The following is a 26,711-nucleotide window of genomic DNA, read 5'->3' as shown; positions in this document are numbered from 1 at the left end:
GAGACGGGGTGAGGGGTTTGGGAGAGAGACGGGGTGAGGGGGTTTGGGAGAGAGACGGGGTGAGGGGGTTTGGGAGAGAGACGGGGTGAGGGGGTTTGGGAGAGAGACGGGGTGAGGGGGTTTGGGAGAGAGAGAGGGTGAGGGGGTTTGGAAGAGAGAGTGGGAGAGGGAGAGGGTGAGGGGGTTTGGAAGAGAGAGTGGGAGAGGGGCTTGGGAGAGGGTGAGGGGGTTTGGGAGAGAGAGGGGGTGAGGGGGCTTGGGAGAGTGAGGGGGTGAGGGGATTTGGGAGAGGGAGGGGGTGAGGGGGTTTGGGAGAGGGAGGGGGTGAGGGGGTTTGGGAGAGGGAGGGGGTGAGGGGGTTTGGGAGAGAGAGAGAGGATGAGGGGGTTTGGAAGAGAGAGTGGGAGAGGGGATTTGGGAGTGGGGGCGAGGGGGTTTGGGGAGTGTGTCTGTTGGTCGGTCCCTTTGGGGAGACACACACAAAAAGAGAGAAATATGGGAGATATTGTGTTGAACATCAGGAATAAAGTAGCAGGTAAGGCACCATCATTTTGACATCATACCTACTGAATATGATGTTTGGACCGCGATAGAACCAGTGCACGTTGCAGGAAGTGAGGGAGACCACGGGTGGACTTACCTTTGGGGTATATTGAAGGTCACAACTGTCGCAACTAAAATCAGCGTAGATAAGATGCCAATGAGAAATGGAAGCCAGGCCATCTTGTCAAGATCTGTCTCACACACCGCTGGAGAGTATGAAAAAAAACATGGTTGTTGCACTAAAAGTGGCAGTTTTAATGATTTCAGTTTTAATGATTTCAGTTTTAATGATTTCAGTTTTAATGATTTCAGTTTTAATGGTGTTTTCTCTCCTGAAGGCCGGGGGCCTGTACCCAGGGCTGAGCCAGTGCTGCGCTGATACTTGGCCTGGTCGTGCCTGGGTAATGGAGAGAGGGCAAAGCAGCCACTGAACGAGGCGGTAATCCTCGGGAGCAGAGGGAAACTTGCGGGGTGTGGGGGGAGGGTGAAGAAACAAAACAAACCCGGCCCGGTAGAAAGTGACCGATGTCACAAGGAAAAGGAGGTGAGATTTATAGAACAGGGAACAAAATTCTGCTGGTCACTATAGAATTAACTTCATATCAAAGTAACAGTGACACTGGGGAGCAGAGTGAGAGGCACAGAGCAGAACCCCTCACCCATCCCCCTCTCCTCCCCACCCCCCCCTCCCCAGCCCTCACCCATCCCCCCTTTCCAACCCTCACCCACCCCCTCCCACTCCGCTCACCCATTCCCTTCCCTCCCCACCTTCACCCATCCCCTCCCCCCCACCCATCCCCTCCCATCCCCACCTTCACCCATCCCCTCCCCCCCCACCCATCCCCTCCTCTCCCCACCCCTCACCCATCCCCTCTCCTCTCCAACCCTCACCCGCTTCTCCCCTCCGCTCACCCATCCCCTCCCATCCCCACCCCTCACCCATCCCCTCCCCACCCCTCACCCATCCCCTCCCCACCCCATCCCTCACCCACCCCCCCTTTCCAACCCTCACCCACCCCCTCCCACTCCGCTCACCCATTCCCTTCCCTCCCCACCTTCACCCATCCCCTCCCCCCCACCCATCCCCTCCCATCCCCACCTTCACCCATCCCCTCCCCCCCACCCATCCCCTCCCATCCCCACCCCTCACCCATCCTCTCCCCACCCTTCACCCATCCCCTCCTCTCCCCACCCCTCACCCATCCCCTCTCCTCTCCAACCCTCACCCGCTTCTCCCCTCCGCTCACCCATCCCCTCCCATCCCCACCCCTCACCCATCCTCTCCCCACCCTTCACCCATCCCCTCCTCTCCCCACCCTTCACCTATCCCCTCCCCTCCCCAACCCATACCCACCCCCCTCTCCTCCACTCGTATTCTGCTAACATAGGAACAGGAGTAGGCCATTCAGTCCCTCGAGCCTGTTCCGCCATTCAATAAGATCATGGCTGATCTGTGACTTAACTCCATATACCCGCCGTAGCCCCATATCCCTTAATACCTGAAAGTCCTGGCTCTAATTTTTATGCTCTGTCTCCTAGTTCTAGACTCTCCAACCAGCGGAAATAGTTTCTCTCTATCTACCCTATCAATTCCCCTTAATATCTTGAAAACTTCGATCAAATCACCCCTTAATCTTCTAAATTCCAGGGAATACAACCCTAGTTTGTGTAATCTCTCCTCGTAATTTAACCCTTGGAGTCCAGGTATCATTCTAGCAAATCTACACTGCACTCTCTCCAAGGCCAATATATCCTTCCTGAGGTGCGGTGCCCAGAACTGAACCCAGTATTCCAGGTGTGGTCTAACCAGGGCTTTGTATAGCTGTAGCATAACTTCTACCCCCTTGTATTCTAGTCTTCTAGATATAAAAGTCAGCATTCCTTTAGCCTTTTTGATTATTTTCTGTACCTGTCCATGACATTTTAATGATCTTTGTACATGGATCCCTAAGTCTCTTTGGACCTCCACTGTTTTGAGCTTTTCACCATTTAGAAAATACTCTGATCTATCCTTTTTAGGTCCAAAGTGGATGACCTCACACTTGCCTACATTGAAATCCATTTGCCCATTCACTTAATCTATTAATATCTCTCTAATTTTGTGCTTCCATCTACACTGCTTACAATGCTGCCTATCTTTGTGTCATCGGCAAACTTGGATATGTGGCTCTCTATCCCCTCATCTGAGTCGTTAATAAATCTAGAGGGGTCCAGAGAGAGTAGATAGAGAGAAACTGTTCCCATTTGCAGGAGGGTCAAGAACCAGAGGAACCAGATTTAAGGTGATTGGCAAAAGAACCAAAGGTGACATGAGGAAAAACTTTTTTACGCAGTGAGTGGTTAGGATCTGGAATACACTGCCCGAGGGGGTGGTGGAGGCAGATTCAATCGTGGCCTTCAAAAGGGAACTGAATAAGTACTTGAAGGGGAAAAATTTCCAGGGCTACGGGGAAAGGGCGGGGGAGTGGGACTAGCTGGGTTGCTCTTGCAGTGGGCCGGCACGGGCTGAACAGGTCGAATGGCCTCCTTCTGTGCTGTAACCATTCTATGATTCTAAATACAGTGAATAATTGAGGCACCAACACAGATCCCTGTGAGACACCACTAGTCACATGGAGTTCAGAGTTGTGGAAACTCAGCATTTTCCAATTCTGCCCAGAATTGGGGCTGGAGACCCTTCGAACAAAGGAATCCATTGACCTCCCGCCATTTCAAGCCGGACTGACCTGTTCTCCACTTCACTGGGGGGCTCCAGTCACTCCAGACCCCTTCGTAACCAGACCCCTCCGCAGGCCGGCTGCAGATCTGTGCTGAATACTCTGTGTCTGAGGCCAACTCTGAATGGACTAGCGGGAACATCCTCTGGTTATTTGTTACATGCTTGAGTTTCTGGGCCTGTAAATGGAAGTCAATAGTTTCATTAATCATCAAAAAAACAAACTCTTCACCTTGGAACTGAGTCAGGCGGATCGCTAACGGGTACTGAGTGCTGACGGGTACTGATGTCTTCACTCGCAGAGTGATTGAAACTTGGACAGGGTAATGGAGGAAAACCAGTGGAATTATTCACAGGGCAGTTAGGTGTTGTGCTGGGGAGAGGGATGAACCAGCAATCCATGGGCTAATGGGCTGAGATCTGCCATCAAGTTGCAGACTCCTCACTTCACCTAGGGAGGTGGAAAATCAGGCAGGGTTCCTGCTCTTGGTTGCTATCCAGTTGAACCTTCTGTTCCCCCTTCCCTGCAAGAAAAGATTCAGACTTAGTTCTTTTCTATTCATTCTCGGGATGTGGGCGTCGCTGGTAAGGTCGCCATTATTGCCCATCCCCAGTTGACCTGAGAAGGTGGTGGGCCTTCTACAAGCAGTTTAATACAACTGAGGGGTTTGCTTGGCCACTTGAGAGCGCAATTAAGAGTCAACCACGTTGGTGTGGGACTGGAGTCACATATTGGCCCAGACCGGGTAAGGACGGCAGGTTTCCTTCCCTAAAGGACATTAGCGAACCAGTTGGTTTTTAACGATAATCTGACAGCTTCAAGGTCGCATTTACTGAGACCAGGTTTTTACTACAGATATTTTTAAACTGAATTCGAAATCTAAAACTGCCCTGGTGGGATTGAACTCGCATTCTCTGGATTACTGGTCCAGTAACGTAATCACTAAGCTACTGCACTCCAAGAATATACTACTAATGCTCACCAGGAATGGCCACTTGTGCAAGGCACAGGAGTGTGTCCAGTGAGTATGCGACTGTACCCCATCGAGGGTAATCACCCATGGGGGGGAATGAGATATTGAGGCTCAAACGGTTTGCCATTTAATCTGTTCACATTGGACCTCCCCCCGAACCGGACCCCCTGCACCGGAGCCCCTCCCACTGCCCAACCAGACCCCCCCCCGCACCGGCTCCACCAGAGCCCACCTTGCACTGGACCGCCCTCACCCTTGCACCAGGCCCCCCTGAAACCCCCTTCGCACTGGACCCCACCCCCACATCAGACCCCACTGCACCAGCTCCACCTGACCCCCCTGCACCGGACCCCCTCGTCCTCCCAGAACTTGACTTGAATCAGTTCAGCAGCAGGTTGATGGCTGAGTATTTTGAATTTGTGTTGCCGCCCTGTGGCTCTGTGTTTCAGGGCGGAGGAAAGGAGGACAGAGCTGATGCCATTTTATCTCTGGAGTGAGCAGATCGAGGACATGGCCTGACTCCAGCTCTAATCCATCCTCAATTTGCTAACAGGCTGGAGCTTCACCAAGGGCCTCCCACCTTTCAGCCCAGGCTCTGAGCTGTAGCCTTGGGCAGGAAGTCCCTCCTTCAGTCCTCCAGCACCTGGGCTGCTTGCCCAGGAATAGTCTTCTGACCATGAGAAGGACAGCTTTCAGCAATCAGTCTGGAGAAAATCCCCCATTCCAGCCAGCGCTGCCTCAGTTACTGAATACTTTGCTTCACTTTGTAACCCAATTTTTGGTTTTAACATTGCTGACTCTGTTTTTTGTGATAAATCAATTAGTACAAAAGGAAGCAGAAATGAGAGGAGGGCACATTAATGTTTTCAACCCTTCCCCTCGATACGTGGTGAGGAGGGAGCCCCAGAACTGAGAGGAAATGATTCACCCTGCAGAATGAGGCACTACTTGAATGAGCCACTGGAGGGGGCTTCAGGGAGACATGGAATAAAACTGAGAATCTGCAGCTCATTGCACCAAACTGGACAAGGCACCGTTGAATGTTGCAGCATGGGACCCATCCAGTCCACATAAACAACCCAGTTTAATCCCACTGTCCTGCTCACTCCTCGTACCCATTGATATTTCAAGCAACTATCTAATTGTCTTTTTAAACACTTCCTAGACTCTGTTCCAACATCGTTTTTTTTTATTCATTCATGGGATGTGGGCGTCGCTGGCGAGGCCGGCATTTATTGCCCATCCCTAATTGCCCTTGAGAAGGTGGTGGTGAGCCGCCTTCTTGAACCGCTGCAGTCCATGTGGTGAAGGTTCTCCCACAGTGCTGTTAGGAAGGGAGTTCCAGGATTTTGAACAAGCGACGATGAAGGAACGGCGATATATTTCCAAGTCAGGATGGTGTGTGACTTGGAGGGGAACGTGCAGGTGGTGTTGTTCCCATGTACCTGCTGCTCATGTCCTTCTAGGTGGTAGAGGTCACGGGTTTGGGAGGTGCTGTCAAAGAAGCCTTGGTGAGTTGCTGCAGTGCATCCTGTGGATGGTACACACTGCAGCCACAGTGCGCCGGTGGTGAAGGGAGTGAATGTTTAGGGTGGTGGATGGGGTGTCAATCAAGCGGGCTGCTTTGTCCTGGATGGTGTCGAGCTTCTTGAGTGTTGTTGGAGCTGCACTCATCCAGGCAAGTGGAGAGTATTCCATCACACTCCTGACTTGTGCCTTGTAGATGGTGGAAAGGCTTTGGAGAGTCAGGAGGTGAGTCACTCGCCGCAGAATACCCAGCCTCTGACCTGCTCTTGTAGCCACAGTATTTATATGGCTGGTCCAGCTAAGTATCTGGTCAATGGTGACCCCCAGGATGTTGATGGTGGGGGATTCGGCGATGGTAATGCCGTTGACTGTCAAGGGGAGGTGGTTAGACGCTCTCTTGTTGGAGATGGTCATTGCCTGGCACTTGTCTGGCGCGAATGTTACTTGCCACTTATCAGCCCAAGCCTGGATGTTGTCCAGGTCTTGCTGCATGTGGGCTCGGACTGCTTCATTATTTGAGGGGTTGTGAATGGAACTGAACACTGTGCAATCATCAGCGAACATCCCCATTTCTGACCTTATGATGGAGGGAAGGTCATTGATGAAGCAACTGAAGATGGTTGGGCCTAGGACACTGCCCTGAGGAACTCCTGCAGCAATGCCCTGGGGCTGAGATGATTGGCCTCCAACAACCACGACCATCTTCCTTTGTGCTAGGTATGACTCCAGCCACTGGAGAATTTTCCCCCTGATTCCCATTGACTTCAATTTTACTTGGGCTCCTTGGTGCCACACTCGGTCAAATGCTGCCTTGATATCAAGGGCAGTCACTTTCACCTCACCTCTGGAATTCAGCTCTTTTGTCTATGTTTGGACCAAGGCTGTAATGAGGTCTGGAGCCGAGCGGTCCTGGCGGAACCCAAACTGAGCATCGGTGAGCAGGTTATTGGTGAGTAAGTGCCGCTTGATAGCACTGTCGACGACACCTTCCATCACTTTGCTGATGATTGAGAGTAGACTGATGGGGCGGTAATTGGCCAGATTGGATTTGTCCTGCTTTTTGTGGACAGGACATACCTGGGCAATTTTCCACATTGTCGGGTAGATGCCAGTGTTGTAGCTGTACTGGAACAGTTTGGCTAGAGGTGCAGCTAGTTCTGGAGCACAAGTCTTCAGAACTACAGCTGGGATGTTGTCGAGGCCCATAGCCTTTGCTGTATCCAGTGCACTCAGCTGTTTCTTGATATCACGTGGAGTGAATTGAATTTGCTGAAGACTGGCTTCTGTGATGGTGGGGATATCGGGAGGAGGCCGAGATGGATCATCCACTTGGCACTTCTGGCTGAAGATGGTTGCAAACGCTTCATCGTTGTCTTTTGCACTCACATGCTGGACTCTGCCTTCATTGAGGATGGGGATGTTTGCAGAGCCTCCTCCTCCCGTTAGTTGTTTAATTGTCCACCACCATTCACGACTGGATGTGGCAGGACTGCAGAGCTTTGATCTGATCCGTTGGTTGTGGAATCACTTAGCTCTGTCTATAGCATGTTGCTTCCGCTGTTTAGCATGCATGTAGTCCTGAATTGTAGCTTCACCAGGTTGGCACCTCATTTTTAGGTATGCCTGGTGCTGCTCCTGGCATGCTCTTCTACACTCCTCATTGAACCAGGGTTGACCCCCCTGGCTTGTTGGTAATGGTAGAGTGAGGAATATGCTGGGCCATGAGGTTACAGATTGTGCTGGAATACAATTCTGCTGCTGCTGATGGCTCACAGCACCTCATGGATGCCCAGTTTTGAGCTGCTAGATCTGTTCTGAATCTATCCCATTTAGCACGGTGGTAGTGCCACACAACACGTTGGATGGTGTCCTCAGTGCGAAGACGGGACTTCATCTCCACGAGGACTGTGCGGTGGTCACTCCTACCAATACTGTCATGGACAGATGCATTTGTGACAGGTAAATTGGTGAGGACGAGGTCAAGTAAGTTTTTCCCTCGTGTTGGTTCACTCACCACCTGTCGCAGGCCCAGTCTGGCATCGATGTCCTTCAGGACTCGGCCACCTCGGTCAGTAGTGGTGCTACCGAGTCACTCTTAGTGATGGACATTGAAGTCCCCCACCCAGAGTACATTCTGTGCCTTGCTACACTCAGTGCTTCCTCCAAGTGGTGCTCAACATGGAGGAGGACTGATTCATCAGCTGAGGGAGGACGGTAGGTGGTAATCAGCAGGAGGTTTCCTTGTTCATGTTTGACCTGATGCCATGAGATTTCATGGGGTCCAGAGTCAATGTTGAGGACTCCCAGGGCCACTCCCTCCTGACTGTATATCACTGTAACGCCACCTCTGGTCGGTCTGTCCTGCCAGTGGGACAGGACATACCCAGGGATGGTGATGGAAGAGTCTGGGAAGTTGGCTGAAAGGTATGATTCTGTGAGTATGGCGATGTCAGGCTGTTGCTTGACTCGTCTGTGGGACAGCTCTCCCAATTTTGGCACAAGTCCCCAGATGTTAGTGAGGAGGACTTGGCAGGGTTGACTGGGCTCGGTTTGCCTTTGTCGTGTCCGGTGCCTAGTGGTCCGATGCTGGGTGTCCGTCCGGTTTATTTATTATAATGACGACTGGTTTTAGCGATATTTTACAACTGAGTGGCTTGCTAGGCCATTTCAGAGGGCAATTAAGAATCAACCACATTGCTGTGGGTCTGGTGTCACATATAGGCCAGACAGGGTAAGGACGGCAGGTTTCCTTCCCTAAAGGACAATAGTGAACCAGATGGGTTTTTACGACAATCCGGTAGTTTCATGGCCACCAGTAGTATTAGTATTTTAATTCCAGATTTTATTTAATTTGTGACAGAGAATCCGACAATCCAACCACCCTCTGCGTAAAGATGCTTTTCTAGTTTTTTTAATGATTATATTAAATTTGAGCCTCTCGTTATTTTTCCCTGACCGATAGAAACAATCTTTCACCAGTTACTCTCTATCCTCCCCTTCAGCCCACCTGAGCCTCCATGCCCATGGAACCCGTACCCAACTGAGAGTCAGTGTCTGTGGAACCCGTACCCCACTGAGAGTCAGTGTCTGTGGGACCCGTACCCCAGTGAAAGTCAGGGTCTGTGGGACCCGTACCCCAGTGAGAGTCAGTGTCTGTGGAACCCGTACCCCAGTGAAAGTCAGGGTCTGTGGGACCCGTACCCCAGTGAGAGTCAGTGTCTGTGGAACCCGTACCCCAGTGAAAGTCAGGGTCTGTGGGACCCGTACCCCAGTGAGAGTCAGTGTCTGTGGAACCCGTACCTGAGTGAGAGTCATAGAGTTATACAGCACGGATAGAGGCCCTTCGGCCCATCGTGTCTGTGGAACCCGCAGCCCAGTGAGAGTCAGTGTCTGTGGAACCCGTACCCCAGTGAAAGTCAGGGTCTGTGGGACCCGTACCCCAGTGAGAGTCAGTGTCTGTGGGACCCGTACCCCAGTGAGAGTCAGTGTCTGTGGAACCCGTACCTCAGTGAGAGTCAGTGTCCGTGGCACCTGTACCCCAGTGAAAGTCAGGGTCTGTGGGACCCGTACCCCAGTGAGAGTCAGTGTCTGTGGGACCCATAACCCAGTGAGAGTCAGTGTCCGTGGCACCCGTACCCCAGTGAAAGTCAGTGTCTGTGGCACCCGTACCCCAGTGAAAGTCAGGGTCTGTGGGACCCGTATCCCAGTGAAAGTCAGGGTCTGTGGAACCCGTACCCCAGTGAGAGTCAGTGTCTGTGGAACCCGTACCTGAGTGAGAGTCAGTGTCTGTGGAACCCGTACCCCAGTGAGAGTCAGTGTCCGTGGCACCCATACCCCAGTGAGAGTCAGTGTCTGTGGGACCCGTATCCCAGTGAGAGTCAGTGTCTGTGGAACCCGTACCTCAGTGAGAGTCAGTGTCTGTGGGACCCGTACCCCACTGAGAGTCAGTGTCTGTGGGACCCATACCCCACTGAGAGTCAGTGTCTGTGGGACCCATACCCCAGTGAGAGTCAGTGTCTGTGGGACCCATACCCCAGTGAGAGTCAGTGTCTGAGGAACCCGTACCTCAGTGAGAGTCAGTGTCTGTGGAACCCGTACCCCAGTGAGAGTCAGTGTCTGTGGGACCCATACCCCACTGAGAGTCAGTGTCTGTGGGACCCGTATCCCAGTGAGAGTCAGTGTCTGTGGAACCCGTACCTCAGTGAGAGTCAGTGTCTGTGGAACCCAACCTCAATGAGAGTCAGTGCCTGTGGAACCCGTACCCCAGTAAGAGTCAGTGTCTGTGGAACCCGTACCTCAGTGAGAGTCAGTGTCTGTGGGACCCGTACCCCAGTAAGAGTCAGTGCCTGTGGGACCCGTACCCCAGTGAGAGTCAGTGTCTGTGGGACCCGTACCCCAGTGAGAGTCAGTGTCTGTGGGACCCGTACCCCAGTGAGAGTCAGTGTCTGTGGAACCCGTACCCCAGTGAGAGTCAGTGTCTGTGGAACCCGTACCTCAGTGAGAGTCAGTGTCTGTGGGACCTGTATCCCAGTGAGAGTCAGTGTCTGTGGGACCCGTACCCCAGTGAGAGTCAGTGTCTGTGGGACCTGTATCCCAGTGAGAGTCAGTGTCTGTGGGACCCGTACCCCAGTGAGAGTCAGTGTCTGTGGAACCCGTACCTCAGTGAGAGTCAGTGTCTGTGGGACCCGTACCCCAGTGAGAGTCAGTGTCTGTGGAACCCGTACCTCAATGAGAGTCAGTGTCTGTGGGACCTGTATCCCAGTGAGAGTCAGTGTCTGTGGGACCCGTACCCCAGTGAGAGTCAGTGTCTGTGGAACCCGTACCTCAGTGAGAGTCAGTGTCTGTGGGACCCGTACCCCATTGAGAGTCAGTGTCTGTGGGACCCGTACCTCATTGAGGGTCTGTGTCTGTGGAACCCGTACCCCAGTGAGGGTCAGTGTCTGTGGGACCCGTACCTCAGTGAGGGTCTGTGTCTGTGGAACCCGTACCCCAGTGAGAGTCAGTGTCTGTGGGACCCGTACCCCACTGCGAGTTGGCGCACGTGAAAATCATATCCCAATGAAAGACAGCGCTTTTAGTTGAAAAGGGGATGGAAACGATTGCACTGGCAGTCCCGTGCGGGTACATTCGACGATACCTCTGGGTAGGGGAAACGCTAGTGTTAAGTATCGGAGAGAGGCAGTCCTACCTCCCAGCTATCTTCTGTCCTCTTGAATCTCAGCCCATACTCGAAATCCTGTAGGTAATGCCATTTGTCATATTCCATTTGCCAGGTGAAGTTGTACATTTCGCAGGGGGCGATGTACGAGACGCTCAGGTTGAACGGTGCAAGAAGCTTAACTGTGGAGAGACAAATTTTTTTTTTAAAGTTTGAATTATGAAATACAAAATGAACAGTGCTGCAAATGAGAAGATCACCAACTCCCCACTGAGTACCGGTTGTGGGGCAGACACTGGGAAAGCTGGTCAGGTTGTGTAGGAGTGAAGTGAATTGAATTGATGAGATTGATTCTGGTTTTCGATATAGGTTATAGGGACACAAGTTAAACATGAGGAGTAAGCAGGGAAGTTGTAAGGAACTTTTCACCCAAAGGGTGACAGTGTCATGCAACTAGTTCCTCGGGAAGGACCTTGAAGTGGATAGAAATGGAGTCGACGCGCAATTGGATGTATTTCGAGGGAGAGAGCGAGGTGATTCAGGGGTACGATGAGAAGCTGGGGAGGTGGGATTACACATGGTCACTAGGGGTGTGCAAGATCTGTACTTGGACAAAGCATCTCCTCGTTCACCAAAAGCCCCTTCTATTTCTGATTCACTGAACCTCATTTTTAACCCAGTATTTACCTCAAGGGCACCTTAGATATCAAACAAGAATTATTCATTTTTGTCATATATGTAAAAATGGCTTTACTCTGTATCTAACCTGTGCTGTACCTGCCCTGGGAGTGTTTGATGGGACAGTGTAGAGGGAGCTTTACTCTGTATCTAACCTGTGCTGTACCTGCCCTGGGAGTGTTTGATGGGACAGTGTAGAGGGAGCTTTACTCTGTATCTAACCCGTGCTGTACCTGCCCTGGGAGCGTTTGATGGGACCGTGTAGAGGGAGCTTTACTCTGTATCTAACCCGTGCTGTACCTGCCCTGTGAGTGTTTGATGGGACAGTGTAGAGGGAGCTTTACTCTGTATCTAATCCGTGCTGTACCTGCCCTGGGAGCGTTTGATGGGACAGTGTAGAGGGAGCTTTACTCTGTATCTAATCCGTGCTGTACCTGCCCTGGGAGTGTTTGATGGGACAGTGTAGAGGGAGCTTTACTCTGTATCCAATCCGTGCTGTACCTGCCCTGGGAGTGTTTGATGGGACAGTGTAGAGGGAGCTTTACTCTGTATCTAACCCGTGCTGTACCTGCCCTGGGAGTGTTTGATGAAACAGGCTAAATGTGGAAAGGTATTTCATTCCCCGGCATTAACACCCCTCACCAAGACATTAAATCTGAGATGACGGACCCGTCTGACCCTGTTGTGTTTTTACACTTACTGTTCTGTGCTGTGTTGAAGTAAGGACATGTTTCAATACAGGTTTCGACTCCTCTGCTGTTTGTCTTGATGCTGATGTTGTAGTTTTCCATTGTAATTCCTATGTCTTGGTGGAGCGCACACCTGTACTCGGTGAGACCCCCGCCTCCATCAGAACAGGACGTCACAGTCAGATTGCAGGAAAGCTCATCAGTCTGCCTAGAGTGGAAAATGGCGAGAAATTACACATGATTCACAGTCTTGTTTCGGAGCTCTGCAATGGGTGTGGTACTGAGCCCCATACGTCAGGAAGGTCTCCGGTCTGTTGGAATCTTAGGCAGGAGGTGGTAATGGTGCTTGGACTGGCTTCTCCAGAGGGGGAATAAAATCACCCAGGGTTTCTGCTCCTGATCGCTATCCAATGTCCCCTGCTGGATGGTGTATGGACCTAGAGTGAGGGCAGCACCAGGCTGGACTGTGGCCCTCTCACACCAGCCAACACTCACTGTCTAAACCCACACATGATGCACGACCAGTGACCCTGGGCTTCAGTACCAGATTAGCTCTGAAGAAGGAACTTGCATTTATATAGCACCTTTCACGACCTCAGAACATCCCAAAACATTTTACAGCCAATCAAGTAATATTGAAATGTAGTCACTGTTGTAATGTAGGAGCCATTTGTGCACAGCAAGCTGCCACAAACAGCAATGAGATAAATGACCAGATTATCTGTTTTAGGTGTTGGTTGAGGGATAATTGTTGGTTAGGACTCTGGGAGAACTCCCTGCTCTTTGAAATAGTGGCCATGGGATCTTTTACATCCACCTGAGAGGGCAGATAGGACCTCAGTTTAACGTCTCATCTGATGGTGCAGCACTCCCTCAGTGCTGCACTGGATTTTGTACTCGAGTCTCTGGAGTGGGGCTTGAACCTACAACCTCCTGAATCAATTCTTCAAGAAACTGGAATAAATTGTATAAATTGCAAAAAAGTGAAAGTATATTAAAATAATAAAAAGAGAGAGAACAAAGGGGATAGCAAGACGCGGAAGCAAACTTTAATTTTTTTAAAAATCCAGTAGGGTTATTATCCGAGTAATGAAACTAATTCTGATATTCAAATAATTTTATTATAGTATAATTAGCTTTGGCGAAAACCTTTTTTAAAAATGAGTGACCCTGGGAGACTGGAATTTCCCTGGACCACAGGAGTCTAAAAAGGTTGCGAATATTTTTGGGTTTTTTTAGCCTGACAAAGTCAGAGGAATGTTTAGTGATGTCACTTTATTCGTGCGACGTTGGGTTGGTGGAAGTGCCTGTTATAGTTTCACCCGTGGTTCCTCTGGGCGAGTTTTATAAATCTATTTATACCAGATGCAGAGAGAGGGCTCGAGAGGCGTCTGACTGAGTTGTGATCTCTGCACCACAAATACACTAACTCAGTACAGACTGTACATCAAACAGAACTCGAGATCTGGAGAGAAACCACATCGACCAAGCCCAGCTCTCCCAACAGTCAGCCTGACTTCAAACACATTCACAGCTCTGGCTGCCTGTTGCCCTTTCTCTATGCCCAACTCTCTGTCCATCAACAGTCTGTTGTTCTCTGTCCAACTCTGAGTCCATCCACCCACCTGTCTGTTGTCTCTCGTTTTCTCTTGCTGTCTGTCTCTGCCTCTCTCTATCTATCCATCAATGTATCTCTATCAGCCCTCTTTGCATCTGTCTGTTTTGCTCTCCATTTGTCTCTCTCCCCGTTTTGCTCTACTTGGTCCCTCTATTGCTCTGTCGTCTCTCTATTTGTCCCTCTCCCTCTATCTGGCTCTCTCTGTTTAGCTGTCTGCCCCTCTCTCTATCCAGCTCTCTCACTCTATGACTTTAACTCATTCTTCACAGGATCTCAAAACTGATGATCCCTTCATCCCACTCAGCCTTCCCCACCTGCTACAATCTGCAGCCTTTTATACGGTTTCACTGGTTCCTGCTTTACTTTGTCTTCTTATTTTTCTTACAACCTTGCTGGTGTCCTCAGCCCTTCACCTGGTGCCCTGCCCTGTGGGATTGGGCCCTTCCCCTGGTGCCATATGGGACTGGGCCCTTCTCCTGGTGCCCTGTGGGACTGGGCCCTTCACCTGGTGCCCTGTGGGACCGGGCCCTTCACCTGGTGCCCTGTGGGACCGGGCCCTTCACCTGGTGCCCTGTGGGACCGGGCCCTTCACCTGGTGCCCTGTGGGACCGGGCCCTTCCCCGGGTGCCCTGTGGGACCGGGCCCTTCCCCGGGTGTCCTGCCCTGTGGGACTGGGCCCTTCACCTGGTGCCCTGCCCTGTGGGACCAGGCCCTTCACCTGGCGCCCTGCCCTGTGGGACTGGGCCCTTCTCCTGTTGCCCTGTGGGACCGGGCCCTTCACCTGGTGCCCTGCCCTGTGGGACTGGGCCGTTCTCCTGGTGCCCAGTGAGACCGGGCCCTTCACCTGGTGCCCTGCCCTGTGGGACTGGGCCCTTCACCTGGTGCCCTGCCCTGTGGGACTGGGCCCTTCACCTGGTGCCCTGCCCTGTGGGACCGGGCCTTTCACCTGGTGCCCTGCCCTGTGGGACTGGGTCCTTCACCTGGTGCCATATGGGACCGGGCCCTTCACCTTGAAGGATGAGTTCGATGGGTTGAATGGTCATGTGTATCTGTGGGTGCACACGTTTGTGTGTGTGTTTGCACAGGTATATGTACCTTTCTTCAACTCATTGTTCAACTCCACAAGCATTGTGTCGATCAGCAGCCTGTATCTCCAGGAATCATTTGCTTTGAACAGTTTGCTGCTGCTGTCCAGAGTTCATTGTCAACGTGTGTACAGGCCCTGTTGCCGTGTACAGGCCCCTCTTGCCGTGTACAGGCCCCTCTTGCCGTGTACAGGCCCCTCTTGCCGTGTACAGGCCCCTCTTGCCGTGTACAGGCCCCTCTTGCCGTGTACAGGCCCCTCTTGCCGTGTACAGGCCCCTCTTGCCGTGTACAGGCCCCTCTTGCCGTGTACAGGCCCCTCTTGCCGTGAACAGGCCCCTCTTGCCGTGAACAGGCCCCTCTTGCCGTGAACAGGCCCCTCTTGCCGTGAACAGGCCCCTCTTGCCGTGAACAGGCCCCTGTTGCCGTGAACAGGCCCCTGTTGCCGTGAACAGGCCCCTGTTGCCGTGAACAGGCCCCTGTTGCCGTGTACAGCCCAGTGATGTAAAGGTCGGTGATGAAACAGCGAGTGTGTGGTTTTATTATTGCTTCACGACTCACAGCTGACCAAAGATGTGACTGTTCTGAGAGTTGAATAATTCGGTACTTACGATATTGCAGTAAGGTGGTATGAAAGTCCAGGCTCGGGTGGGACTGCCACTCTCCAGGTGCATGTTATGTGCTCTATGTAGTCGGTGACACAGTTTAGACTGTCACAACTTGTAGCTTGGAAGAGATAATTGGAAGAAGTTATTAGTGAGGTTTTACTCCCTGCTCCAGTTCCCTTACCCTGAATACACTGACTCATTGACTCATACTGGGATACAGCTTCTTCCCTCAACTAACACCACTAATGCAGATTAACTGGTCACTCATTGTCATTTGCGTGATCTTGTTGTGCGCAAGATGGCTGTTACATTTGCCTGCATAACAACAGTCACTGCACTAAAAAGTAACCCATTGTGTGTGTAAAGCCAAAGAGATGTGCTAAGGGGTTTATATAAATTAAAAACTTTCATTTAAAAATTAGCTTTTCTCCATGACTGTTACAAGCAGCTCAGAGCATAAATATCGCAGAAATCCAGAATTTCCCACAATTGTGATTTGCTAGCTTGGTCCTTCAGTTGGTGGAAGTTTTTGAAATGATTGCACTTCACACGGGAAATCAAAGGGCCGCTGACAACTCTTTTTGAGTTTCCTGCAGGAACTGCAGTCATTTGAATACATTCCACAATTTGTGGGACTCAAGAGTTGGCAGCACCAAACCATCCTTCACCTTGAACATAAAGAAGTTCACAATATTGCTGCAGTGAGGTGAGGGCAGTTTGGGCCAGTCAATCCCCTCAGCGGAAGGCTTGCACCTGGACCTTAACTGAGGTGAATTCTGCTGATCCCGTTACGTACGAACATACGAGTTAAGAGCAAGGGTAGGCCATTCGGCCCCTCGAGCCTGCTCTGCCATTTGATAAGATCATGGCTGGTCTGATTGTGACCTCAATCCTACTTTCCATTCTACCGACTATAACCTTTGACTCCCTTGTTAATCAGGACTCTATCTAACTCAGCCTTAAAAATATTCAATGACCCTGCCTCCACCACTCTCTGGGGAAGGGACACAGACTCACGACCCTCATAGAAATTTCTCCTCATCTCAGTCTTAAATGGGAGACCCCTTATTTTTAAACTGTAGCCCCTAGTTCTAGTCTCTCCCACAAGGGGAAACATCCCCTCAGCATCTATCCCTTCAAGTCCCCTCAAGATCTTATATGTTTCAATAAGATCACCTCTCATTCTTCTAAACTCCAATGTATACAGGCCCAACTTGTCCAACCTTTCCTCATAAGATAACCCCCTCATCCCAGGAATCTCTGAACCACCTCTAAAGTAATTATGTCCTTTCTTAAATAAGGAGACCAAAACTGCACACAGTATTCTAGATGTGGTCTCCCCAATTCCCTGTACAACTGTAGCAAAACATCTCTACTTTTATATTCCATTCCCCTTGCAATAAATGACAACATTCCATTTGCCTTTCTAATCACTTGCTGTACCTGCATACTAACTTTTTGTGATTCATGTACTAGGACACCCACATCCCTCTGTACCTCAGAGTTCTGCAATCTCTCTCCATTTGAATAATATACTGCTTTTCTATTCCTCCTGCCAAAGTGGACAAGTTCACATTTTCCCACATTATACTCCATCTGCCAAATTTTTGCCCACTCACTGTTGGGTTCTTCACTCCCCTCTCTGCGTGCGAATGGTCAGAATCATAGAATTCTACTGCACAGAAGGAGGCCATTCAGCCTATCGTGCCTGTGCTGGCTCTCTGAAAGAGATATTCAACCAGTCCCACAGCGTTGCCCTTTCCCCATTTGGCCCGTCACACCTGAGTTGGCTCTTTGAAAATGGACAACCTTAGTCCCATTGATTTGAATACATTTAACATTGTCTCTTTACTTGTGTATTATACCCCTATTTATAAAACCTAGGATCCTGTATGCTTTTAAAAAATTGCTTTATTAACTTGTTCTCCCACTTTTAAAGAGTATTTGACCCCCTCAGTCTCTGCTTCTCCTCTCCTTTTACAGTTTTACCATTTAGTGTATATTTCATCTCCTTACTCATCCTCCCAAAACGTATCACCTCACATTTCACTGCATTAAATTTCATCTTACCTCTACCTGCCCTGCCCAACATTTATCCCTCAACATACATCACTGAAACAGATGATCTGGTCATTTATCTCATTGCTGTTTGTGGGACCTTACAGTGTGAAAATTGTCTACCACGTCTGCCTAACAGTGACTGCATTTCAAAAGGTGCTTTGGGACATCCTGAGGACCCTTTCTTTCTTTATCTGCCCTTTCTTCACAGTTAATTGTGCTCTTCATTTTTCTGTTGTCTGTAAATTTTAATATTGAGCCCCCTATACCTGAGTCCAGATCATTTCTCCATATTGAAAAGAACAATGGTCCCAACACTGACCCCTGGGGGATATCACTCTTTACATCCTTCAGGGTGAAAAACATCCATTAACCCCCCACTACTCCTTCCCGTCCTCTGACCTACTTCTTTCTAGCCATGGTGCCACATTCCCTTTATACCATCTGCCTTGCTTTTAACAACAAGCCTCCTACGTGGCACCTTATCAAATGCCTTTTTAAAATCCACATCCACTGCATTTCCTTTTATCAATACAATCCGTTATATCTTTACATAGAATTTACAGCACAGAAACAGGCCATTCAGCCCAACTGGTCTATGCCGGTGTTTATGCTCCACACGAGCCTCCTCCCTTCCGACTTCATCTCACCCTATCAGCATACCCTTCTACTCCTTTCTCCCTCATGTGTTTATCGAGCTTCCCCTTAAATGCATCTACACTATTCGCCTCAACTACTCCCTGTGGTGACGAGTTCCACATTCTAACCACTCTCTGGGTAAAGAAGTGTCTCCTGAATTCCCTATTGAATTTATTAGCGACTATTTTATATTTATGACCTCTAGTTTTGGACTCTCCCCACAAGTGGAAACATCTTCTCTACGTCTACCTTATCAAACCCTTTCATAATCTTAAAGACCTCTATCAGGTCACCCCTCAGCCTTCTCTTTTCGAGAGAAAAGAGCCCCAGCCTGATCAATCTTTCCTGATAGGTATAACCTCTCGGTTCTGGTATCATCCTTCGAAGAATTCTATTAAATTTGTCAGACACGACTCGCCTTTTACAAATCCATGTTGACTGTCTTTAATCCATGCTGCCGAAGTTTCTAACACTCATTGACTCTTAGGAGTCCCAACATAGTGGTCAGGTGGGACTCTCAAGGGAGCAACAAAGCAACCCTGAAGGAGTCATTTTTGACTCTCTTCCATTCGCTCGCTGAATGGAAACCCTTTGAGAATTGGGTGCATTAGCAAGGCTGAGGCATCCGCAACAGATCGTTTTACTGAGGCTCCATCCTCAGCGTGCAGCTTTCTTGTGCCTGTTAGTGTGTTGGTGCCTTCAAGAGAGATGGGGAGAAGAGTGGAAGTCAAGTGTGATGAAGAGAAGGAAGCAATTTGATGGTGGTTGAGGACTTTGGAAACTTGACCAGCTAGTCTCAATGAGATTCCCGCTGGCTCTTAATATCTCGAAGCGATGCTGTCAGCCTGGGGTTTAAGTGTGAGTGGAATTTTACCGATCAGTCCGTAGTTTCACAGAGTAACAGCGCAGGCTAGAAATCAGCCCCCCAACCCACCCACACACCGACAATATCAGCCCTCCAACCCACCCACACACCTACAATATCAGCCTCTCTAACTCACCCACACACCTACAATATCAGTCTCTCTAACTCACACACACCGACAATATCAGCCTCTCGAAATCACACACACACCTACAATATCAGCCTCTCTAGCTCACACACACACCTACAATATCAGCCTCTCTAACTCACACACACACCTACAATATCAGCCTCTCTAACTCTCACACACACACCGACAATATCAGCCTCTCTAACTCACACACACACACCGACAATATCAGCCTCTCTAGCTCACACACACACCTACAATATCAGCCTCTCTAACACACACACACACCTACAATATCAGCCTCTCTAACACACACACACACCTACAATATCAGCCTCTCGAGCTCACACACACACCTACAATATCAGCCTCTCTAACTCACACACACCTACAATATCAGCCTCTCTAACTCTCACACACACACCGACAATATCAGCCTCTCTAGCTCACACACACACACCGACAATATCAGCCTCTCTAGCTCACACACACACCTACAATATCAGCCTCTCTAACTCACACACACACCTACAATATCAGCCTCTCTAACACACACACACACCTACAATATCAGCCTCTCTAGCTCACACACACACCTACAATATCAGCCTCTCTAACACACACACACACACCTACAATATCAGCCTCTCTAACTCACACACACACCTACAATATCAGCCTCTCTAACACACACACACACACCGACAATATCAGCCTCTCTAACTCACACACACACCTACAATATCAGCCTCTCTAACACACACACACCTACAATATCAGCCTCTCCAACTCACACACACACACCTACAATATCAGTCTCTCGAACTCACACACACACCTACAATATCAGCCTCTCCAACACACACACACACCTACAATATCAGTCTCTCTAACACACACACACACCGACAATATCAGTCTCTCAAACACACACACACACCTACAATATCAGCCTCTCTAACACACACACACCTACAATATCAGCCTCTCGAGCTCACACACACACCTACAATATCAGCCTCTCTAACTCACACACACCTACAATATCAGCCTCTCTAACTCTCACACACACACCGACAATATCAGCCTCTCTAGCTCACACACACACACCGACAATATCAGCCTCTCTAGCTCACACACACACCTACAATATCAGCCTCTCTAACTCACACACACACCTACAATATCAGCCTCTCTAACACACACACACACCTACAATATCAGCCTCTCGAGCTCACACACACACCTACAATATCAGCCTCTCTAACACACACACACACCTACAATATCAGCCTCTCTAACTCACACACACACCTACAATATCAGCCTCTCTAACTCACACACACACCTACAATATCAGCCTCTCTAACACACACACACACCTACAATATCAGCCTCTCTAACTCACAAACACACACACACCTACAATATCAGCCTCTCCAACACACACACACACCTGCAATATCAGTCTCTCTAACTCACACACACACCTACAATATCAGCCTCTCCAACTCACACACACCTACAATGTCAGCCTCTGTAACTGAGACACACACACACCGACAATATCAGCCTCTCCAACTCACACACACACACACCTACAATATCAGCCTCTCCAACTCACACACACACACCTACAATATCAGTCTCTCCAACTCACACACACCGACAATATCAGCCTCTCTCACTCACACACACACACCTACAATATCAGCCTCTCCAACTCACACACACACACCTACAATATCAGTCTCTCCAACTCACACACACCGACAATATCAGCCTCTCCAACTCACACACACACCTACAATATCAGCCTCTCCAACTCACACACACACACCTACAATATCAGTCTCTCTAACTCACACAAACACACACACCAACAATATCAGCCTCTCCAACTCACACACACACCTACAATATCAGTCTCTCGAACTCACACACACACACCTACAAGATCAGTCTCTCCAACACACACACACACACCTACAATATCAGTCTCTCCAACACACACACACACACACCTACAATATCAGTCTCTCCAACTCACACACACACACCTACAATATCAGTCTCTCCAACACACACACACACACACCTACAATATCAGTCTCTCCAACACACACACACACACACCTACAATATCAGTCTCTCCAACACACACACACACCTACAATATCAGTCTCTCCAACACACACACACACACCTACAATATCAGTCTCTCCAACACACACACACACACACCTACAATATCAGTCTCTCCAACTCACACACACACACCTACAAGATCAGTCTCTCCATCACACACACACACCGACAATATCAGTCTCTCCAACACACACACACACACCTACAATATCAGTCTCTCCAACTCACACACACACACCTACAATATCAGTCTCTAACACACACACACACACACACACACACACACACCTACAATATCAGTCTCTCTAACTCACACACACACACCTACAATATCAGTCTCTCTAACTCACACACACACACCTACAATATCAGTCTCTCTAACACACACACACACCTACAATATCAGTCTCTCTAACACACACACACACCTACAATATCAGTCTCTCTTACTCACACACACACCGACAATATCAGCCTCTCTAACTCACACACACCTACAATATCAGTCTCTCTAACACACACACACACCTACAATATCAGTCTTTCGAACTCACACACAACCCTACAATATCAGTCTCTCGAACTCACACACACACACACACCTGCAATATCAGTCTCTCTCACTCACACACACACACACCGACAATATCAGCCTCTCTAACACACACACACACACACCTGCAATATCAGTCTCTCCAACTCACACACACACCTACAATATCAGTCTCTCTAACTCACACACACACACACACACCTACAATATCAGCCTCTCCAATACACACACACACCTACAATATCAGCCTCTGTAACTCACACACACACCTACAATATCAGCCTCTCTAACTCACACACACACACACCGACAATATCAGTCTCTCTAACACACACACACCTACAATATCAGTCTCTCTAACACACACACACCTACAATATCAGTCTCTCTAACTCACACACACACCTACAATATCAGCCTCTCGAACTCACACACACACACCTACAATATCAGCCTCTGCAACTCACACACACACACACCTACAATATCAGTCTCTCGAACTCACACACACACACACACACACACACACACACCTGCAATATCAGTCTCTCAAACTCACACACACACCTACAATATCAGTCTCTCTAACACACACACACCGACAATATCAGCCTCTCTAACTCACACACACACCTACAATATCAGTCTCTCTAACTCACACACACACACCAACAATATCAGCCTCTCTTACTCACACACACACCGACAATATCAGCCTCTCCAACTCACACACACACCGACAATATCAGCCTCTCCAACTCACACACACACCGACAATATCAGCCTCTCCAACTCACACACACACACCTACAACATCAGCCTCTCTAACTCACACACACACACCTACAATATCAGTCTCTCTCACTCACACACACACCTACAATATCAGCCTCTCGAACTCACACACACACACACCGACAATATCAGCCTCTCGAACTCACACACACACACACCTACAATATCAGCCTCTCCAACACACACACACACACCCCTACAATATCAGCCTCTCTAACTCACACACACACACCTACAATATCAGCCTCTCCAACACACACACACACCTACAATATCAGCCTCTCCAACTCACACACACACCCCTACAATATCAGCTTCTCCAACTCACACACACACACCTACAATATCAGCCTCTCCAACTCACACACACACACCGACAATATCAGCCTCTCTAACTCACACACACACACCTACAATATCAGCCTCTCTAACTCACACACACACACCTACAATATCAGCCTCTCCAACTCACACACACACACCTACAATATCAGCCTCTCCAACTCACACACACACCTACAATATCAGTCTCTCTAACTCACACACACACCTACAATATCAGTCTCTCCAACTCACACACACACCTACAATATCAGCCTCTCCAACTCACACACACACACACCTACAATATCAGCCTCTCGAACTCACACACACACACACCTACAATATCAGCCTCTCTAACTCACACACACACCGACAATATCAGTCTCTCTAACTCACACACACACCTACAATATCAGTCTCTCCAACTCACACACACACCTACAATATCAGTCTCTCCAACTCACACACACACCTACAATATCAGCCTCTCCAACTCACACACACACACCGACAATATCAGCCTCTCGAACTCACACACACACACCTACAATATCAGCCTCTCTAACTCACACACACACCTACAATATCAGCCTCTCCAACTCACACACACACACCTACAATATCAGCTTCTCCAACTCACACACACACACCGACAATATCAGCCTCTCTAACTCACACACACACCTACAATATCAGTCTCTCTAACACACACACAACTACAATATCAGTCTCTCGAACACACACACACACACACCTACAATATCAGCCTCTCTCACTCACACACACACAATATCAGTCTCTCCAACTCACACACACCTACAATATCAGCCTCTCCAACTCACACACACACACACCTACAATATCAGTCTCTCCAACTCACACACACACCTACAATATCAGTCTCTCCAACTCACACACACACCGACAATATCAGCCTCTCCAACTCACACACACACACCTACAATATCAGTCTCTCCAACTCACACACACACCGACAATATCAGCCTCTCTCTCACACACACACACCGACAATATCAGTCTCTCTAACTCACACACACACACCGACAATATCAGCCTCTCCAACTCACACACACACACACCTACAATATCAGCCTCTCTAACACACACACACACACCTACAATATCAGTCTCTCTGACTCACACACACACCTACAATATCAGTCTCTCTGACTCACACACACACCGACAATATCAGTCTCTCGAACTCACACACACACCTACAATATCAGCCTCTACAACACACACACACACCTACAATATCAGCCTCTCTAACACACACACACACCTACAATATCAGCCTCTCCAACTCACACACACAACTACAATATCAGCCTCTCCAACTCACACACACACACCGACAATATCAGCCTCTCGAACTCACACACACACCTACAATATCAGCCTCTCTAACTCACACACACACAGCTACAATATCAGTCTCTCTAACACACACACACACACCGACAATATCAGCCTCTCTAACTCACACACACACACCTACAATATCAGCCTCTCCAACTCACACACACACACCTACAATATCAGCTTCTCCAACTCACACACACACACCGACAATATCAGCCTCTCTAACTCACACACACACCTACAATATCAGTCTCTCTAACACACACACAACTACAATATCAGTCTCTCGAACACACACACACACACACCTACAATATCAGCCTCTCTCACTCACACACACACCTACAATATCAGCCTCTCTAACTCACACACACACACCTACAATATCAGTCTCTCCAACTCACACACCTACAATATCAGCCTCTCCAACTCACACACACACACACCTACAATATCAGTCTCTCTAACTCACACACACACACCTACAATATCAGTCTCTCTAACTCACACACACACCTACAATATCAGCCTCTCCAACTCACACACACCTACAATATCAGTCTCTCTAACTCACACACACACCTACAATATCAGCCTCTCTCACTCACACACACACACCTACAATATGAGTCTCTCCAACTCACACACACTGACAATATCAGCCTCTCTAACTCACACACACACACCTACAATATCAGCCTCTCCAACTCACACACACACACCTACAATATCAGCCTCTCTAACTCACACACACACACCTACAATATCAGCCTCTCCAACTCACACACACACCTACAATATCAGCCTCTCCAACTCACACACACACCTACAATATCAGCCTCTCTAACTCACACACACACAGCTACAATATCAGTCTCTCTAACACACACACACACACCGACAATATCAGCCTCTCTAACTCACACACACATACACCTACAATATCAGCCTCTCCAACTCACACACACACACCTACAATATCAGCTTCTCCAACTCACACACACACACCGACAATATCAGCCTCTCTAACTCACACACACACCTACAATATCAGTCTCTCTAACACACACACAACTACAATATCAGTCTCTCGAACACACACACACACACACCTACAATATCAGCCTCTCTCACTCACACACACACCTACAATATCAGTCTCTCCAACTCACACACACCTACAATATCAGCCTCTCCAACTCACACACACACACACCTACAATATCAGTCTCTCCAACTCACACACACACCGACAATATCAGCCTCTCCAACTCACACACACACACCTACAATATCAGTCTCTCCAACTCACACACACACCGACAATATCAGCCTCTCCAACTCACACACACACACCTACAATATCAGTCTCTCCAACTCACACACACACCGACAATATCAGCCTCTCTCTCACACACACACACCGACAATATCAGTCTCTCTAACTCACACACACACACCGACAATATCAGCCTCTCCAACTCACACACACACACCTACAATATCAGCCTCTCTAACACACACACACACACCTACAATATCAGTCTCTCTGACTCACACACACACCTACAATATCAGTCTCTCTGACTCACACACACACCGACAATATCAGTCTCTCGAACTCACACACACACCTACAATATCAGCCTCTACAACACACACACACACCTACAATATCAGCCTCTCTAATACACACACACACCTACAATATCAGCCTCTCCAACTCACACACACACCTACAATATCAGCCTCTCCAACTCACACACACACACCGACAATATCAGCCTCTCGAACTCACACACACACCTACAATATCAGCCTCTCTAACTCACACACACACCTACAATATCAGCCTCTCCAACTCACACACACACACCTACAATATCAGCTTCTCCAACTCACACACCGACAATATCAGCCTCTCTAACTCACACACACACCTACAATATCAGTCTCTCTAACACACACACAACTACAATATCAGTCTCTCGAACACACACACACACACACCTACAATATCAGCCTCTCTCACTCACACACACACCTACAATATCAGCCTCTCTAACTCACACACACACACCTACAATATCAGTCTCTCCAACTCACACACACCTACAATATCAGCCTCTCCAACTCACACACACACACACCTACAATATCAGTCTCTCTAACTCACACACACACACCTACAATATCAGTCTCTCCAACTCACACACACA

The 26,711-nt window shown here is 49.0% G+C and overlaps 1 protein-coding gene across 1 annotated transcript in view; it reads right to left on the bottom strand.

Annotated features, from left to right (window-relative positions):
- The window catches only part of LOC137340543 (interleukin-21 receptor-like), an 88,257-nt gene that overhangs the window by 46,668 nt on the left and 14,878 nt on the right, over positions 1–26,711 (bottom strand). Inside the window, exons 3-7 of the mRNA XM_068003062.1 lie at positions 15,598–15,712; positions 12,297–12,493; positions 10,949–11,100; positions 3,270–3,438; positions 641–749 (exon numbers count right to left, since the gene is read on the bottom strand). Of these exons, the coding sequence (XP_067859163.1) occupies positions 641–749; positions 3,270–3,438; positions 10,949–11,100; positions 12,297–12,493; positions 15,598–15,712 (742 nt within the window). The remainder of the gene's footprint in view (positions 1–640; positions 750–3,269; positions 3,439–10,948; positions 11,101–12,296; positions 12,494–15,597; positions 15,713–26,711) is intronic.

Source organism: Heptranchias perlo, chromosome 22 (assembly GCF_035084215.1).
Source record: "Heptranchias perlo isolate sHepPer1 chromosome 22, sHepPer1.hap1, whole genome shotgun sequence".
Classification (NCBI taxonomy): domain Eukaryota; kingdom Metazoa; phylum Chordata; class Chondrichthyes; order Hexanchiformes; family Hexanchidae; genus Heptranchias; species Heptranchias perlo.
Note: the sequence above shows the minus strand (reverse complement) of the source record. Positions and strands in the feature narration are given on the sequence as shown.